This window comes from Candoia aspera, chromosome 1, assembly GCF_035149785.1.
Source record: "Candoia aspera isolate rCanAsp1 chromosome 1, rCanAsp1.hap2, whole genome shotgun sequence".
NCBI classification, from domain to species: domain Eukaryota; kingdom Metazoa; phylum Chordata; class Lepidosauria; order Squamata; family Boidae; genus Candoia; species Candoia aspera.
Window position 1 is genome coordinate 284,084,789 of NC_086153.1, and position 19,723 is coordinate 284,104,511.

The window sequence follows — 19,723 nt, forward strand, 5'->3', positions numbered from 1 at the left end:
TTTCTTAAACATCATACCCAAAAAGATATTCATAGCTAATTTCTAGGTGTCTTCCACTTCTGGTTCTTCAGGAGCAGCTTAATTGCTGTCTCTTTTAACAGGGCTGGTACTGCTCTGTCCTCTAAGGAGGAATTAAAAAGTTCCTGAACCCTGCTAAATCTAGGCAAGGCTTGAGCATACAAGAAAGTGATTTAAATTGTTTAATTATCTTGTTTGCCTCAGGCCTCAACAACTGCCCATGCAAGTGGCTAAGAATAAGATGATACTTTGGATAGATTTTTATAAACAAGAATTTATTAGATTTATCAGGACACCAAATCAAAGACTCAAGGCTGTATATAGAATCAACAACACTGTAAGAAAATACAGCCAAATACAGGAATACCAGAGCATTGGGGAAGTAACATAAGCGAGAGAAATTCAGCCATCCAACATCTATCAAATGGGGTCACAAACCTCTTTGAAAAGCCACCTTTTAAAAACTCTTTCTAAGGGACACCAGAGTCAGGGTCAACCTTGGGAAGAATGATATTCCAGAATATCAGTATCATTATGCTAATTGTGGAATCCATGTCCTGCCAGATGCAACTGACTTTGCCTTCAAAACGCCTTCTAAATTTGATACAACAAATAATCTTGGTGGTATTTTCTGCAGTTGTAATGTTGTCCTCATATTCACCTGTTTTTTACTTTATTGCTGTCTTAATGCAAGGAAAATATCCCACTGTTTTATGCTGGCTTTAGGACTGCATGGTTTGAGTTTTACTGTTTTTCTGCCTTTTATGTTTAATTATTTTTTTGTAAACTATCCTGGGAATGAGACTGAAGTATTTTTATTACAAAGAAATACCTTTCTGGAAGAGATAAAAATGCCCCCAGTGTATGTTTATGTGCTTGAAACAAACTTTCTCAGTTCAGCTTTGAATTGCATGAATTTTGTTGCATTTTGGGGAAAAAATATCCTAGGCACAGTTCTGTGTTTAAGATTAAATTTGAAGATTTTTAACTCTATAAAATCATGACCCAATCTGGTGCTATTCAGTTGTTGAGACCACAACTCTTATTATCCCCTGAATAATGAGGTAGCAATTTAAAATTAAGATAGGAAAATAACTGAGCCACAAACTGGGACTTCATAATTATGAATAAAAAAATAAAAAAATAATACAACGTATTAAAACTACTTAATGGAAGATGGTATCACAAAAAACATTATGCTAAATTTGTGTAAATTATCAATCTGTCTGTCCTCAAAGAGGTTATGTGTGCAAACCTAGAGGAAATGCGTTTCAGCTGGGATTGCGTACATATACATTACATCAATCAAAGACTCCATCCACACAGATTCTCAAAGTGCACAGCAGCCTACATAGCATATAGGTACACATACTTTACCAGCACTCTACAAATAATTACATATAGCCACCTACAGTATTATCTGATACTGGCCATTCTCAGCCATTCTCAGCATGCATGCTTAACCTGTATATATTTTAAGAAAGAGCTGGAGTTAATTACTTCTAGCACAACCTATACTTTTCCAAAAAAAGGAATTGGAATGCCATCAAAATATTGGGATAATCTAATATGCAGAAAGGTCTCTAATTTATCTCAGCAAGTCTGGCCATGCTTAGATTGTGACTTAAGAATTTGCTCCCCCAGGAGGTTCATTCTTAAGTTCCATGATAAACTCACTTACTAGGGATGAAAGCCCATTGAATAAAATTGGCTCTACTCTTGATGACAGTTGTACTCTTGGCTGTTTAGCAGAAGGGGAGATGCTTTGGTGGGGACATGGAGGTCTGAACAGCTGTGTCCTCGGGCTCCATGGGCAGAATTGACAACACGGCCATTTTTTCAGGCTCAGGCAGGTTTTTCCTGAAGCTCAGGAGTGTTTTTCTGAAGAAAGGAAAACACTCAGAATCACCGCATCTGTCCTTTGTGAAGTGCGTGCTCATTTTCCTGTTTCAATGTGCATGGCTTTTTCTTAAAGATTACCCTGTTTTTAAGGGTATGTCACTTATGGAGAGTTACCTATTAGTCTATTCCTGGCTAACAGCTTATTCCCAATTAAAAAGATTCTCCAAGTTCTGAGGTTATAGCTTCAAGGAGTGACCAAATCATCACTGAACATTTCTAGCAAGCTAATTATCATGTGGTCAGTTTTTGTGAGGATTTTTTGTACTAAAATGTTCACCCTCATCAAAACCCTTCTCTGATCTGGCAATCCTTCATTTGTATTCCCCAAATTTCCAGCTATCAGGCTCAATTGGATGAGAATTGTGGGAACTGAATTCCCAACACATCTGGAGGACCTCAGTTTGGGAAAGATTGGTTTCAGATTTGTCATTTGATCCCACAAGTAATGGCATACTCAGGCCACCCATTTCAAGGAAGCATATATGTTCCATTTGCAATATGATTAGGAAAAAAAAACCCTAAAAAAATAAGTTCTATAGGTAAGAATGGAAATAAGGGCCTTGGTTGAAGAATAAAGGCTTGGATTAATTGACAACACATGGCTGTGGTCATTATGGAAAAAGAACTTTGGACCTACATGGCAAATGACTCACTGGTGAGCAGTATTTCACCACGCAGTCTTAGGGCATTTTTGAACTGTCATATCTCATGCTGTCATATTTCCCAGTACCCTCAGGACATATGTTATTGCTAATGCAGTTAATTGATCTCAAAATATACAAAAGCATTTTCCCCCTTTAAAATAAACAAAAAGACTATGAGCACAATGGAGAAGGGGGGGAAAGTGCTTTTCATTAATGAGTTTTCAAACTTAGTAGGTCAAAATGTTAAGCAGAAATTCACCCAAAAGCTAGCATTAGGATTAGAGATAACATTTATTCCTTAGTTTTTAGCAAGCACTTTACAATATTTGCTGCATTTATTCCCACATGGTGACCAGGAAATACCAATATGTGTGCTAAAAGATTGACAAAGAGTATCCATCAAATCAGTCCATTCCTGTTGTTCTTGGGAATTAATATGAACCTGAAGTGTTCAGATAAAATGAAAACACTAGGCAACATTAACTGGTTTTCCAAATACAACTTTTGCATTTGAAAGATATGTTGGAATGTTTAAAGAAATAGGAACTGAAGCTGTAGGAATATAGATTTAGTTGAAGATTAAAAATCCAAAAAGTAGTACTGCCTATGATGACTTTCCCCAATCTTGAATCATTCAGACTCCACATTTCAAGTGCACCATGTTGAGTGAGGAAGCTGACCTAGAACATGGGAACTCTAACCTGTGTACCTGTATATTTTGATTGAGGATAGTCTTAATCGAGATTTAGAAGGAAAACAAGCACACTCACCTTTTGTTTGATACTGCATCCGATTTCACATCTTCCTTCGTTATTTCGTTTATTTTTAAAATTGTGAAATAAAAAATAAAGTCTACATCACCAATGAAAGAAAAAGAGTGATCTATAGTGAAGACCCCCCCCCCATTTATTATACAGGTAGTCCTTTGGGTTCAAAGAAGACATGCTGTTGTACAGTTCATCTGTGGGCACAGAGATGGCTCTGCAGTCCCAGTCTGGAAGCTCAGAGTCTAGCACAACGGGGGCACTGGAAGTCCAGTGTTGCAGTAACTGCGGGTGTTATTCTGTGACATCGCTCATGGTTTTCTATCAATTTTTGGCAGTTCCTGTCTTCAAAGCTGGTGGAGGCTTCATAGCAGAGGGGTCACCAGCGGGTTCTAAATTTATTATGGTGATTAAAATATACTAAAATAAATTGTGACTTTTAAAAACTCGAACAGAAAAAAAATCCATATGCTAACTATAAACAGTATAAAGTTAATTCAGTTGTTAAGCTTATCATTAAATCTAGACCATATAGCAATTTCCTGTCTTTCTTCGATGGGGACACATGACATAATTAGGCAGACACCTTCATTATGAGGGATTGGATATATAGCACAAAAAATTAATTATATGGATTTGAGTCATTGCTGATTTATCAGTCAGAATGTGCATAATTTGTACATTTGGGAGAAACAATATTTATGCACTTGTAAAAATACTGGTCTTTAAAATTTTGCAGCCTAAGCCATTGTAGCAAATGCAGTCACTGACTGGGTGATTTGGACAGTTCACTCCCATTCAGCCCAACCTACCTCACAAAGTAGCTGTTGTGGATAAAATAAGAGATTTTCCTGCAAGCCTCCTTAAATTTCTGGAGAAAAGATGGGACATAAATGCAATAATAAATAAAATAAAATGGATAGAATCTCTTAAACCAATGGAAAATGTTTAAATAAATTAATCTGATTAAAGGTAGTAGCTGCAGTCATTCATACTCATGCCTTGAGATAAAAATATGTCAAATTAATTTTTACAACAATCCTTTACAATAGTATATCTTCCATATGCCTGAGGTGGGAAGTTGAAGCTGTGGGTAGCTGATTAGGTAAACGATACCCATATGTTCAAGACCCAAGCAAGATCTGAGCCTGGAATTTCCCCAAATTTAAGACTTCAGTGTATGTTTTGCATGTAGTAACTTCCAGGTAAAATCCCTGGCATTTCCAAATATGGAACTCCTGTCTGCAATCTAGAGGAATCAGTCCTACACAAAATTAATCAAGAAGCTGATATTATGGAAGGGAGCTCCACTACACAGGTTCCATCTCTTTTCCACTCTACTGCATTACCTGTCATGGTGCCATCAACACTATTCACACGTATGCTGTACATGCATGGTGAAGGAAGGGACAGTACCACAGCCTGCCCTGCCATATGCACATTCAGAAACCTTGTTTTAGACATATTAAACATGCAAAGCTATACCAGTTAATACTTGCTACTGTTTACCAAGAAGGCTTTTTCTGGCTGCAGTCATGCTCATATTAGGTGTTACTTTGTTGTTATAGCAACAGAATATGCTAACAGTCTTACCTCTTCTCTGATACAGAGCAAGGAATAGAATTAGGACAAGATTAACCATCAATTTGAGTGCCTCCTCCTTCTAGAGACAGGGGTCAGCCCCTAAGAAATTGATGTAGCTTACTGGGATTGTCTACTTGTTCCATTGAGTGGCTCCAAGATGAACCTGCTTTGTGAAATGATAAAGAAATGATGGGATTTAAAACCTAGTTGGACATCAAGCACTCTTTCTTGGAAGAATGGAGGTTGATCTGGACTTTGTGATTTTTTCCTCCCATAGCAGCTTATCCTGTCTCATTTCAGTTGTGAAATAAGGGAAAAGGTGCCCTCAAGGTCGAACCAGCAGCTCCTCTGAGGTCCTTCAGGTCTGAGGAAACCACATTGGTGGGTGAGCAGCAACTGAAAAATTAGGTGTCCTTGCTGCCACCCGCTTTGCTTCCATCCCAGCCCTCTGGGCAACCAGGAGAGGATTGAACGGGAAATCATCACCCCACCCTGGACCTGGCTAAATGTAAAGGAGAAACCAAATAAAACTTTGGGAATAAGGAGTTCAGCCAAGCTGAGGTGGGTGCCAGAAGGCAACCTGAAACAAAAAAATAACTTTAATAAAGTTTATATACACACAACACACAGTTTAAATACAAAACACCCTAAAACAATTCTAACTATAGCTAAATAACTTTCTGCCTTGCCTGAGGTCACCCCATCATCCAGGATTCCAGCCAACTCTCATCAAAAGACCCCCAAAACTCTTCCCACCCCAAACTTGCCAGACCCCTTTTTTTCTTTTATTGGCCCTTAGGGGTCAGATGACTCTCTGGGCTCATCAGGTTGTCTTGAGATTTAAAGGGCCAGCTGCTCTCCACTACAGCTTTTAATTCCTTTTCAAAGGAATTTGAATTTCAACAGCATTTGCATTTCATCATTAATTACATTAATTTTTGTACAATAATATAAGAGGTGTAAATGCTTGAGAAACATGTAACTTCCAAAAAGGACCTGTTATATGCTTGAGACACATATAATACTTTCATCAGCAGAAAGGCAGGATATATTAATTTAGTAAATAAATAAAAAGCTGCAGGTGTTTGCTAATATATGCTTTTCATGCGTTTAAATATTAACAAAAAGCTGAGTATTTGGCAAGCTCTCCTGAGTCTTGGTCTCTGTGATTTTGAAAAGACTTACCTGATTAACATGCAGACCCAGATGGTAGCATAAAAGACTCCTTGAACCTCTTGTTGCTCTTTCCCCTTTTCCTACCTGTGACTCACACACAGAAACATCTCTTCCTCGACCCTTTTGCCCTGCATCCTATTCTTTGATTGGAAATAAAGAACTGAAAAACACTTCTGCATAATTCTGTCTACCGAGATGCGAGTCCAGTTGAATTCAGCAAAGCTGACTCCTAAATCAATAAGGGTTATGACAAAGAGCTGCAATGTTCTGCAGGGAACAAAAATATTTCATTGTAGTCTTTGAGAGGCATCACCATTATCAATGCAAACAATGGTTTAAGTTTGTCATGAGTACTGATGGTGAGCAGGAGGGGGGCCCTATCCAGGGGGGAAAACGCATGCATAGTTTAGAGACTTTGAGCTGTCAGTCAAAGAAACCCAGAACAGACCCGCCTTGAGTTTTGGGGTTTATCTGTCTGGGTTTTCCCACGCTTCTTCAGTTTGGTAGGATTTTCTGTCTACAATAGTAGTAATAAACACTAGAGACTTTCTCCTCATCTTGGCGTAGTCTTTGCTTAGCGAGGACAACGTTTGTGAGAACATACCATAATGAACTTCTTTGGCCTATTCTCCCTTCTGGGCCTATCTGGGCTTTAAGATCTTTCTCATTTTCTCTACCATCAGAGGAATGGTTGATGGGAACTGAATGAAGGTTTTCTTGGTAGCTTTTCTATGCTTTCGAGCATGCTGCCAAGGGACATCTGGTGAGCTTTCTGATACCGTTTTGCTACAGGCAAGGAGAATTTTATTCAGCAGTACTTCACTGCATGTTTCAAAGGTGTCAACATCCGATTCCTTGTACTTTAACAGATGGGCACTTTTTCACATTTCACATTAGATAAACTGGTTGCCTCTACATCCAGAGATAAAACCAATTTCATCTGAACTGGATCCTCTTCCCTCTTTTATGTCTATTTTGACCATCCCAGGTTGTAATAACTGGGATAGTGGTTTGAAGATATTAGTGTGTTCTCATTAGTTTCCCATTCTCATTTCCAAGGCAAATGTGAGGTATCAATTTTGAATTAAGTTTTTTATGCCTGGGAACCTCAGTACCAATGGAATGGCTTCATTCTTGTCTACTTGGCTACAGAAGTCATATTTAAAGCCCTACTCCACGTGCTACTTAGTTCTTAAGCATGGACTATTTGAGAACTCCTTTTAAGCAGTACCTCCTTACTCATGGAATTTTCCCCCAGGAACTTACTTGGTATTGCTATCTTTTTATCACTAAGTTAAAATGTTTTTGTTTTTCCAGGACTTTTAAATTTGTCTGTCTTCTGCTGGCTTTAGCTTTAAAAAATCTGTATTTTACCTTCTTGGCTTTATATAGCTGCTTTTGTATCATGGCTTCAGAGTTTTTCATCATGGTTTGGATTTTTGAATTATAGCATTGCGTGCTTCCACTGTAATAAGCATGTAGAAAACTTGTTTTACAGGTATCATATAAATACTGTCTTGCAGAAGCAAGAAGATTCATCTTGCCAGTTTGATGGAAATGCTACATAACAACAATTTTCTGCAGTACTTTCCTGACTCAGAACAGTCCCCAAAATTAAATGCAAAGAATCTTCACTCTGTTTAATGTCATGATAGTTTTATTCAGATAATTGCAGAAAACATTGAAATTTAAAACTGTTTTATGTTATTATCCAGTATGTCAACTTGTAACAGGTGTAGTAACCAAACAGTTAACTCATATGTATTTACATTATGTACTCAAGGATAGCCAGTTATATTTTTATACATAAAGAAATACATCTGTGGCATGGAATTGAAACTAAAATCTACATTGTTTAGTAGAAAGATATAGCAAGTTTTAAATGGAAATAACATACAAGTGAGGCACTTTCTGAGAATAGGGTGAAAAACAAATGGCGTTAAGCAAAATAAAATCCACAAATAAAAGGGGGAAAAACTTTATATACAGGTTACACTGCAGCTCCCAATATAAAGTTCTTTCACTAGATTTTATTTCTGTTCCCAGAGCTACCCACAACTATTGAAATTAAGCAACTTTGGGAGGAAATGCACTAAAAATCAGTGCACTAAAATGCATAGACATTCTAACCATCCGCTTGTGGTCTTCATAGTATTTAACTGAAGTTTATGAACTGTAGTTTTATGTTCTTTGGAGAATAAATTAACAGAAACATTGTGTGCTATTCAAATGGGAGTTAAATTTTCCTCTGCAAAAAATTTAGAAGAAACAAAAAATGGGAACTATTTCAATGCACGCACGTGTCTTCTCAAATAACTACTGTGGACAAAGGTAGATTCAGGAACCAAGCTGATTAAGAATTGTTCTGTCCTTGTATTCTAAAGTTAGCCTTCTCTGACTTCATGACTTCCAGATACGTTGGACTTGCCAGCAGTCTTTGGAGGTCGCTGGATTGGGGAGGGATATTTTAGAAGTTTGCTGGTTGTTTTTCTCTTATGTTCCAACTTGGCTGTCTCCAACCCTGCAGAAATACCCTGATGCAGAGGTTAAATCCTTACAGGCTGGATTTGTATGAAAATTCATCCTTGGTTTTAAAGGAATAGAACAAGATTTCTGTGATCCCCTCCAAGAAACATGCAAAGGAAATAATGTTCTGGGCTACTTACTTTTAAACTGTATGAAAAAGTGCGGGTGCACATGTGTATTATTTGGGGATTCTGTCCCAGAACGCAATCAATCTCCCCAGGTCTTGACTGATAAGGGAAGGAAAAAACTCTCCTCCATCAACAAAGACCAGGTTTTGGGGGGAAATGGGGAAAGGTCAATTAAAGAATATATTAAGTCTCAGAGAACTGTTTCAGAGAAAAGCAATCTTAACTTTTAAAGGTTAGTCCATACCTATTTCTCTTGAAACCCAAGAATGTTTGAATGATAAACATGACTTAAAAAAAAAGCTATTAATACTTTATAAATATGGAATACTAGGAATAGTTTAATATTCCCTTTCCAAAATGACATTTCTTTACTGCTGAATTAGAAGCAGAAAGTATTAAACTGCAAATGCTAAATAGGAAGAACCTCTCTTCTCCACTGTAGAGCCAAATGCCAGAAAGTATCTTCTATAGACAGAGTCTACAGTTTGTGACCGGGTACACTGTTGATCAGTAGTATACCGACTTTAGGCTTGTCTATTTTTTTCTCTAGAACCCCCAAGTTCTTTCAAGTAAAACCAGCTGGAGCTTGCAAGTAAACGGTATGACTCATAAAGCTGCTGTTGCGCTCCCTCCCACCCGCTTGCAGTTTCTTTCCTTCAGAATTCTAATTTAGCAGGAAACAGGGTTTTGTCACAATTGTTGAACTGTTTGAAACTGGAAAGTCTTGCTATCTGCTGCACATTACCTCCAGCTTTATCAGCAGACTCTGGTATCTTTTCTGCCTACCTGGTGGAAAATTATACCAATATACCAAATTATTGCTTAAAGGGCTGTATGACTCAAGTCACAATCTAAATCATGTTTGTCCAGCAGGTGGTGCCCAAGTAAAAGAGCTGTCTGTTTTCATGCAGAATAACTTTTCCAGGCCTGGAAATAAAACATTATGCAGAGATTTTTCAAAACCTATACAAGAGGCAACTTCATCTATTAAGAAGCACAGGAACTGATGTTTGGTAAAACATTATCTTTTCATCTTTCTTTTCTGGAGAAAGCAGGTTGAAAAATAAAAACATGGTCAAGAAACGCATCCAACATTGAGATAAATATCCACTGAAATGTATGATTAAGCACCATTAAACAATAAACCTCATTAAGTGATAGGTTAAGTCAGCAGATGGTTTAATTAAAATCCAGTGGTTTATTCTAGGAAAAAGAGATTTTGCTTCAGTCCTAGATTAAATCCCAGGCATCTCCAGTTTCTGAAAACAAAATATATACAAAATGTCTGAAGTCAGACTGGAGCAGAACAATTGCCATGCTTGACAAGGTGTATGGAAGGAGATGGACCAATTGCCTTATTCTTTATAAGGCAATTTCTTAAGCTAGTTAGGCTTTTAAGTTGGCCATGCCTAGTTGAGAAATCTAAACATGGATGACATCGCACAATACATGATGATATTGGACCAATGCTGTTACTTCAGATGAGTTCAGTGGGGGAAAAGAACCTGAAATCCTAGTATCTGTATTTATATTTAAATGCCTTTCCCAAGTAGGAATAGTATTTATTCAATAGCAAAGGATAATACACATTTATCAGTGAAGTGTTTAAATACACACTGAAAATAGCAACGCACATATTCAGAAAAAGTATTAAAGCATATAGAATTCCATGTGAAAAAACGCTACAGGAACCAGGAGATGTATTATATTTAGCGCTCATCAGAAATAGTTAGACTTGCCGTTTCCTAAAATATCTAAATATGTATGTGTGCATACATACATGCAGAGGTCCAAAACACTTTCTTGTTCAGCCAGCAAGTTCTTTTCTTGGCTGTTTTTTACCATGCCCCACTTTAATCAAAAACAGAATGTTTTAATAATTGCTATTCACAAGATGTAGTTCTCATGTCACGAAGGAAATAAAACTTAGGGTTTTTTTTTCCCTTTCTCCTCCCCCCTCTCTGTTTGGGAAAAAAATTAACAGTCTGCCTAGGCAACCAAGTTTAGCTGACCATATGAAGCATGAAAGACATCCTATGCAGCAGTTTTCAAAGATATAAAATAATTGCAGGAAAGGAGACTGCTGCTAAAGGGTCACGTTTGCTGACTTAGGTTATTTATTCTAGATAAAAGTACAAAACTAGAAACTCTTAACTTCAATAGTTATCAAAGTATTTCTCTTCTTTTCAATGTGAAATAATACTTCAAGATGATCTATGTACACAATGTTGTCAGTTCAAGCTGTCATATAAATATAAATGCCCTTTTAAAAAGGTATTTTACAAATAATGTTATATACAATTGTTCAGTTTTGATGTCTGGGCTCTGAAAAAGGTAGAGTGTATAGTGGAAGGGGAATTGTACGATGAAACATGATCTTAAGAAGAAAATAAAATCAATGTGTATATTTTTCTAAAGAAACACAGATGTTAAAAAGTGTGAAATTTTAATTTTAATCCAAAAACATATTAAAGACACATTTTACTCCCTCCTCCACACCATTTAACTTTCTTGAATGAATGACTGCTCCACTGCTTTAAACTTTTATTAATAAAAAAACCCTCTATGCTTAATTATGTTATTATGCCATATGATAGATAACATTTAGGAATTACCAGAAATGGCATTTAGAACACACAGCCAAACGTTAAGTTAAACATATTCATTAATATGCTACAACTCAAAGAAAAAATAAAATCCATTTTCATTCAACAAGAAATTAACTTGCTTTTTCCTACCTGGACTACAGTTTGTCATATAGCATACATTTAACTTGTGGTAGGTCAAATAAATGTAAAATAATGGAAACATATAGTTCAAAGGAATAACTGGCACCAAGTTGAAACGAAGTCATAAGTATGTATTTTAAACAATTTCTAAGTGGTAATTTTCTTTTCCCAAACATCTGTCATCAACATTTTTAGGAGGAAATCCTAAAAGAAAATCTGCTGGCTGTGTGTGTGGGGGTGGGTGGGAGGAACCTTGCCATTACATTGAAATTAGAGTTATTTATATATAAAAATAAATGTTATGTTCTCATAAGAGCATTAGATAATTATATCTGTGCTTAACAAAACATTGGTCATTCAAGACTACAATAATTAATATTTAAAGGCTTTCAGATTACCAGAATGTACAGAAGAAAATTAATACAAAAATGTAGTTGAAGGGAAATAAGACTGAAAATATTGATTTCTCTATATGAATAAAAATACTAAGTATTTAAAACTGAGAAATACTATCACGGAATGTGCCTGGAAAACATGGTCCGTAACTGCTGAACTGGAAAGTGGAAGAAAGATTTAACAATTTGTACCGTATACTTTGTTAAATATAAACATTTGTTATTTGTACATAAAACTGTTTCTCAAAACTATTTATAAGTAATTTAGTTGCACTGAAAATCAATTTAATTTCTTCTATCTGCCAAGATATTAACTTCCCTTAGTTTTAAATCAGCTTCTGCTAGTGCAGGTTTAGTTAAATTTTCTGCCAAATGGATTATTTCAAAAGAGCACCCCCCATCACCTATAGCACAAAATGTACAGAGTGCTGAAGTATGGACTGCAGTTTATACTTCTTTCAAATACCAGCTGGAAGAAAAGGCTTTCATTTTGCAGGAACTCCTTCACCACTTGCTCCATGCACTTAAAGGCATGGCTTGCGTTTGTCAAATGCCACAGTTCTGATACGTCTTCCACAACAGGCCTTTCCTAGGGGTGGGTTTTCTCTTCTGCTTACCAAGTGCTTCCATGAGTTAGATACTTCCCAACAATAAAGACTTGTCAGCCCATTTTTGCACTGGACTGTTTCATCCTGCAGCTTTATGTTTTCCTCCACAGCATCCACAGATTTCGCCACAGTGGTGGCATGCTCTCAGTGGGAGGTAGCAGCACATACATGGTGCAATGAACGATAAAGTGATGAGGGCGAGCCATCGCAAGCAGAACTTGTCATCACTGGTGTCGCAGGAACAGGGGTCAGAGAAATCCCCCTCAGAGTCTGACATGCAGTGGTAGAGCATGCTCTCGGCACAAAGCATGCAGCTAACTTGGTATATGCATCTTCTAATCGGGTCTGGGGCATCCTGGCATTTGCCCCGGCCATTCTCTTCATGGTTAAACCTTTCCTGGCAGTATACGCAGCGAGAGCGCTCACCATCCTCTTTCCTTTTCTTCGATTTTTTTAATTTGATAGAAGGAGGCTGTGTTTTAAGTACCACAGAACTCTTTGAATCTTTTAGGGAATTCAGTTTAGGTCCGTCTCCGGATGGGTACAGATAGTCAGACTTTTTATGGTCTGCTTTAGGGCAGTGCAGTGAGGAATCTATTTCATCCCTATCTAAGTCATTTTTCCACATATCAGGATGCCTATAGTCTGCATAGCGACGTATTAAAATATCACGAGGGTTTATTCGAACAATTTCTTCTTCATCCTGAAAAGTGACGCTCCTGACTGGTTTCTGGGGTATCTGCGAAAGAGGAGGGGAAAGAGAAGGGAAAAGAGAGGCCCTTAATATTACATGAAGCCACACTGATGACTGTGTCATTTCAAATAAGCAAAGTATCAAGTCACAACACTTCGTTTCTCAGGAGAGTAGTTTTACTTAAACTTCACAATTTATTGAATATATCTGACATATTTAATGTTTATTCAACAGTCCAAATAACCAAACACTGCATATAAAGTATCTGCAGTGCTGACAACCCCTATTATTAAGTTCGCATTCTCTCTCACACAAAGCACTTTAAAATAAGGGGCATGCATAGGTATTAAAAACTAACAACAAGAAGGTGATGATTCCAAAAGTTGATAAAACATTGTAAAATGATCATATAATGCCCCTGCTGAAGGAATCTAGGGATTAGATTGGGATAGCATCAAGCTATGGATGACATGCAGTTCTAACATTATTTTAAACTGTAGGAGATGGTGAAAACCCCCAATGAGTATCTGGAAATATGAATGTAAGAAAGAAGAGTGAATAATCTGAAGCTTAATCAGAAGTGATACAGGCCAGGATATTTGCAGATAATAATTGACATTTAGACCTGATGCATTTACATTTCCCTTACAGGCCCAAGTATGCAACTGAGAAGTGTTCCTGGACTTGGCTCTTTAAGTTGGAAGAGGAGGTATCATCAATGGCATTTATCAGCTTGGGCTCCTTGCCAATTGTAGTCTTATTTAGTGAATTTAATTGCACTGGTGACACAAGTTCTGGTTCCATCCCAGCTGAATTACAGTAATGCACTGTATATGAGGCTATCCTTAAAAAGGTGCATACATTTCAGCTGTTGCATATGTCTGCATGTATATATTTCTGTTCCAATTATACAGACAACCTATTAATGTCTGGAGCCAATCTGTGATGTTGGTATTGATGATTTGAAAGTAAGGTATCAATTGAAGCGAATATTTGTAGCTCAGGGTTGAACTGTGGAGTCCTTGGTGCTCTCTGAGCCTTGTTGTTTTCTTGCAGACGTTTCATTGCCAGGCTAGGCAATGCCTTCAGTGCACAACAAGGCTCAGAGAGCACCAAGGACTCCAAAGTAAGGTATGCTACAGCACCCAAGATCCTGCTTTTTGATCCACCTGTGAAAGTGGTCAGGTTGGGTGAAGAGCACGTAACAGACTGTTTCTGGAATGATCTTTCCAAAAAATCCATATGGTTTCTCCCTTGCTTTTTAAGTTCTGCTGTGCATTCCAATTATTTTATTATTATATTCAATAATTATTTTATCTACTGCTGTTATTTTAGGGCTGTTAGCTGCTTTTTCTGTTATAATCTTTTGAACAGGAACAGAAAATCTGCACAGTAAATAAAAGTAAACAAAAAGAATAAAGTTAAAGAAAAATGCAAATTCCGTAACTGTGTACACACAGAACAGTTAACAGTCAAGTTAAATGTTCATGTGACTTGGGCATAGGCAAGAAGCAGAATTTCGAAAGAATAAATGTGGAATCCAGTTTTGTGTGAGTAGAAGCTGCCTGTATATCAGCACTTCCTTTACCCTATCTTGTAGGTCTTCTGTATGCTCAATATCTAAGGCCTGCCTGAAAGACTGTCAGCAAAAAACTAATTCAATGAAAGAAACCATCTAATTTTGCTTAACTCCCAATTTTATTTTAACATTTGTAGATAATTTTTTATTATCTAATAAAAATTAGATAATATAATTGTCAAACTTGAGAGGATTCCGGTTTTTTTCCAGTTTGATGCCTTCTAAATTTGTAGCATTGCAATTCCAAGCATCCACTGCCAAATTAGGAAGGTTGAAAGAATGTGATTCATGTTGAGCTAAGCCTACAACGTTCCTTGTGAACATGAGTGTTAAATCATGTTGCAAAGGAGGTAGGGCTTTGTACAGGTGCAGAAGTAAAAGTAACCTTGCAACTCAGGCCTGAATTATTTCAAAATGCTTTTAGAAGAAAAAAAAATCCTTGATTACTTGAAGTACTTGCTTAATAAATACATTAACACTTGTGGTAGGAACCATAGCCAGGACCAAAGAAGTTGTTCACTTTGCTGGCATCCAATGGAAATCCACAAAACCGAGACAGAAATAACTTTTCCATAGCCTTCTAAAGGATTGGCTGGTGATGACAGAAGCATCATTCACTAAATAAGTTGGCTATAATGTTCTAGTTTATGAGCAAAGATTAAAAAGCAAACAACCCTCTCCCATCCCTGCCAAGGGCAAAGACAAGATGCTCCATTATAGGGCAGAGCAAGCCTATGTTGGAATATTTGAGATTCATGGTGACTTACTTGGCTCAAACTAATGAAAACTGCAATTGGTTACTCTTGCCAAATGGTTTAAAACTCTCTACATAACGAGCAAGCTAAATAGGGAATTCTTTGCAATCTAATTAAAGATCCATTCCCAATTAAAGCAGGGCATGCAAACCAAACATTTTGTTATAGATAGTTCTGAATTTTAATTACAGAGTAGTTCAGTGACTACTGTGGAAATTAGTGTGCACTGTAAGAAAAGGACCATTCGATTCATGGATGGAAACTGGATTACAATGCTGTTCAGAATCATATAGCCAGCATATGTTTGGACAAACACTGGTTTGTTCAAATACCTATTGAAGTATGCAAGTAGGATCTTCACCCATGAACACAGATAGCTTCTCTATATTTGAATGAACTCAATCTGAAAAAACAATGTGTGAGATACTACCACCATGCTTGGACACGAGCACATGAAAGAAAAATGAAACAAAGCACAAGAATTGAAATATATTCTTATCTTTAAAGATTTTAAGTTTTCAAGTTTGTTTTGGCTTTGGAAAAGACTTCTTATCGGCTTAAAGCCATGCATTTTAGTTCTGTCTGCCTAAAATCAAAGAAAGCTTCCATAAAAATCATGAATCTCATGGCTTTACTTGTTAGAAACGCTAAATGGTTCTTACTGACCTTTGGTGCTGAGACAGTTTGAAAGGAAGTCTCACAGTATCTTTGACTTTAGAAATACCCCTTCTTGTACATCAAAATGTCTTTGTTCCAGCAAGTGAATTTGCAGAGGCATTACAAAAATATGAATTATCAACAATGATTGCAAAGAGGGCCTTCCTAGCTGTGGGTTGGCAAGCTGCTAACTGCTCAGGTAGAAAGCTGAGCATGACATTGGTTGAGATGACAGGCTGGCTGAAGGAAAAAAAAACAGTAAATGTCTGTCACAGAAAGTGGGTGGGGGAATTTCCAATGCATCAATTAATTATGCAAGCTGTAGGAATGAGTTTGAAGCATCTGCTTCTGCTTTTAAACAAGCAAGTTCCTCGCAACGGTCAAATCATGGGGAGAATCACGATTTGTTTAAAAGCAGAAACTTCCAGTCTCTTCCCTGACATGTGACAGACAGCAATGTGCAAGTCTGAGGCTTGCCATGCTTTACAATGCCTGTATTCCATTGTGTCTGAACTGGAACAGTGACACTACTAGACAAAATTTTGGTAGCATTTCAGAGATACTCTATTGACACATTCAATATATAAATTGCTCTTCATGGATTACCTGGTTTGGCTGGCTGTGGAAATATGATTTTCTGGTGTTCAAATCTTCAAACACTGAGGGTCTTATACTTAAGCTTTTGTGAGGATCATTGCTTGCTAGAGATTCATGTTGGAAACTCTGATCTTTCATTAGCAAACTTGATGTGTTTTCTGGAATAGCCTGGAAAAGATCATATGTTAAAATGCATGGTTAGTTTTTTTTTTGCTTTGCTTCTCCTATATAAAATTAAATCCACTGCAATATTGTTTAGAATTTGAGTTAGTAACTTGGATAGGATATTCAAAAGTATCAATTTCATACATAAGTAATTAAAAATACCCCATTGTGTATTAAAATCATGTACATGCTATTTTGAATAGTGGAGATAGCATTTATGTAGCATCAAAATAAACTTTTAGTGAGTACAAATTGGTTTGAGGATCTCACTCCTTAAAGAAACTTGCCCAGTGAGCAAGTCAAAACATACTTTATCAGAGGTGGGGGCAAGGAAGCAACCATCCAGATCTACAAATAGCAGGGCTGTACAATATGGATATATGACCACACAAATGTTCTTAAATTTCCAATAGAGAAAACTGCTCTAGAACAGAAAGAGTATTTATCATTTTTCCAAGCCACAATTAGCACTAAGACTGTTTTGCTTGATCATCAAGGACATCAACTCCCCTTGTTCTAATAGGCCTGAAGTAGATTAGAATGATGTAGTTAAGGAGTCTCACTTCTGCAGTACAGGACAACCATATGGTGGGTGGGGGTAGAGATTGCTTGCAGTTTTTACTTCAATAGCTACACTATAATTAGAACCAACATTTCCATTATAATTACTGTAACTCTACAAAAGAGTGTGATGAGACATAGTTTTAGGAGTTTAGGCTACTTTTGGATAAATGCATGCATATGCACATCATGCCTTAATATGTAAGACATCACCAGGCAAAGTTCATCTCCAAGGAACATAGTACACTTGCCAGTACTTTCATCAAAATGAGATATTTTCAGGTATTATGATAGTCTGGAATTTACTGTATGGTGAACAGGCTCCAAAACTTAATATGGCCTTTCTAAGTTCTAAGAAAAACTCTACTTAACACTTTGATCAATTCAGGTTGTACAACATCCATGATTACAGAATTGAACCCAACCTTTGCAGTTAAGGTATTAGTTGTAATTTAAGGTAAAAAGCCTTAAATGACAAATCATCCTTGACCACAAACACACTGGGTGATCTCTCTGTCAACCCAACCTTCCTCGGTTGATATGGAGATGAATTAGGGAAGATTCCCCTTCCATAACCCCCTTTGAGGTTTCACACAAAAGTGAGACAGAAATATATCTATATACTTTATTTATATTTATACATATAAATAAATAATAAAAGAACAGACAGAATTTTGTCCATGGACAAAGATAATGTGATTGATTTTGTACTAAATATCATTTGGAAAACATTCAGTGATGTTTAAAGCATACATTCATATTGACAATAGGAAAGGAAACAGAAAGGAAGAAAGTCAACAACATATTCCAAATATACCCAAACTTAGTTAACTTAAACAAGTATGCTAACAAATATTACAGGACATAAGATGCTTAAAAAGAGAAAAAAAGAAATGGGGGGGGGAGATCAAACATCTTACAGATCACAGATGTCTTATCTATCTTATTTTATCAGATGAAACGTAGAAAAGCATTGTTTCCAATTAACACTTCACAATAAAAGAAAAGCCGATCCACTTGGGGGGTGGGGAGGTAGCACTTTTCTCCCACATTCCCCCAACCTTTGCTCCAAATCGTGTGTGAACTTTCAGAGCAGATATGGGGACACATGGGAGGGCTGCTGGAAATAAAAAAGGAGGAGAAAGTTCCATTCAACAAACAGAAGTCTTATGAGAGATAGGCTGTGAACTCAAATTTCCCAAAGAAGGAATGCTAAAAATGTCAATAACTAACCAAGCAGAGAGAGCGAGAAACATAATGCAGGGTTTCTAGTATGCCACAGATAGGAAAGAGAAGTGCCAATTTTAATCCCAAGAGACTACACAGTAAGTTGGGGTTATAAGTCTTAACCAGCAGAAGGCAATCAATTATTTGAAGTGGCTTTAGACATGGCATACAATAAAGATTCTTCACGAGACACTTCAGCTCAAGGACACAGGGGCACGAAGCCTGCATTTCGTAATAGAACAAAACTAGTGACATGAAAGTCACCTGTTCATCAATGATCAAAATATCTCTATAGCAGCATTCACGCTGTTAACAGAGAAGTTAGCTACATAAATTATGAATAAATTCTACCATGAGAAAGCCTATCTTGTAGGACTGTGTAATCTATTTGGAGGTCAATTTCACAAAACACCTCTGTGAATCTGCAGCTATGTCTCAGGAAGGGTCAACAGAGCTACACTGAAGCCTTTTCTCCATACTCTGAGTGTGTGTATATTCTTCATTTTCAATTGCCACTGAATTTTATTGTCACAACTGACAAATAGCCGCCTTCAGGAAATATTGCCTTTTCAGTACTCTGAGTGGATTTGAAGGGGTAGTTCCCTATGTGAAGAACCCCTCTAAATGATTTGCATGCTTACTTTTTTCTTCTTCAGGCATTATCACAGACTAACATGTATATAACTGGGCCAAAATTACCCTACATTTAATTAGTTCAACCTTGTGTAAAGGAAGACTGAGCAGATACCTTATACATTTCATTCCCACTCAATATTTCATTTTCTTTATGTGGGAAAAGTACTCCCAATTAATGGAAGTTGTTCTATGTTAGAAAGAAATAGACGATTCGGTTTGACATTGAATCAATCCACTTGAGACCGTATTTTTTAAACTGTGTGTGTGTGTGTGTGTGTGGTGGGGAGGGTCTTTCATACTCTAGTCCAACTTCAAACTGGGTGCCTTCCAGATGTGTAGATGCTGAGTCTCAGGATTTTGGCCAGGCTGGTTGCGAAA

The 19,723-nt window shown here is 37.0% G+C and overlaps 1 protein-coding gene across 2 annotated transcripts in view; it reads right to left on the reverse strand.

Annotated features, from left to right (window-relative positions):
* Nucleotides 1–11,171: 11,171 nt before the first annotated feature.
* SPRED1 (sprouty related EVH1 domain containing 1) overlaps nt 11,172–19,723 on the reverse strand; it is a 97,332-nt gene continuing 88,780 nt past the window's right edge. For both annotated transcript variants that reach the window (XM_063289986.1, XM_063289985.1), the window contains exons 5-6: nt 16,766–16,924; nt 11,172–13,213 (exon numbers count right to left, since the gene is read on the reverse strand). In XM_063289986.1, coding sequence (XP_063146056.1) covers nt 12,554–13,213; nt 16,766–16,924 — 819 coding nt within the window. In that variant the 3' untranslated portion in view covers nt 11,172–12,553. The remainder of the gene's footprint in view (nt 13,214–16,765; nt 16,925–19,723) is intronic.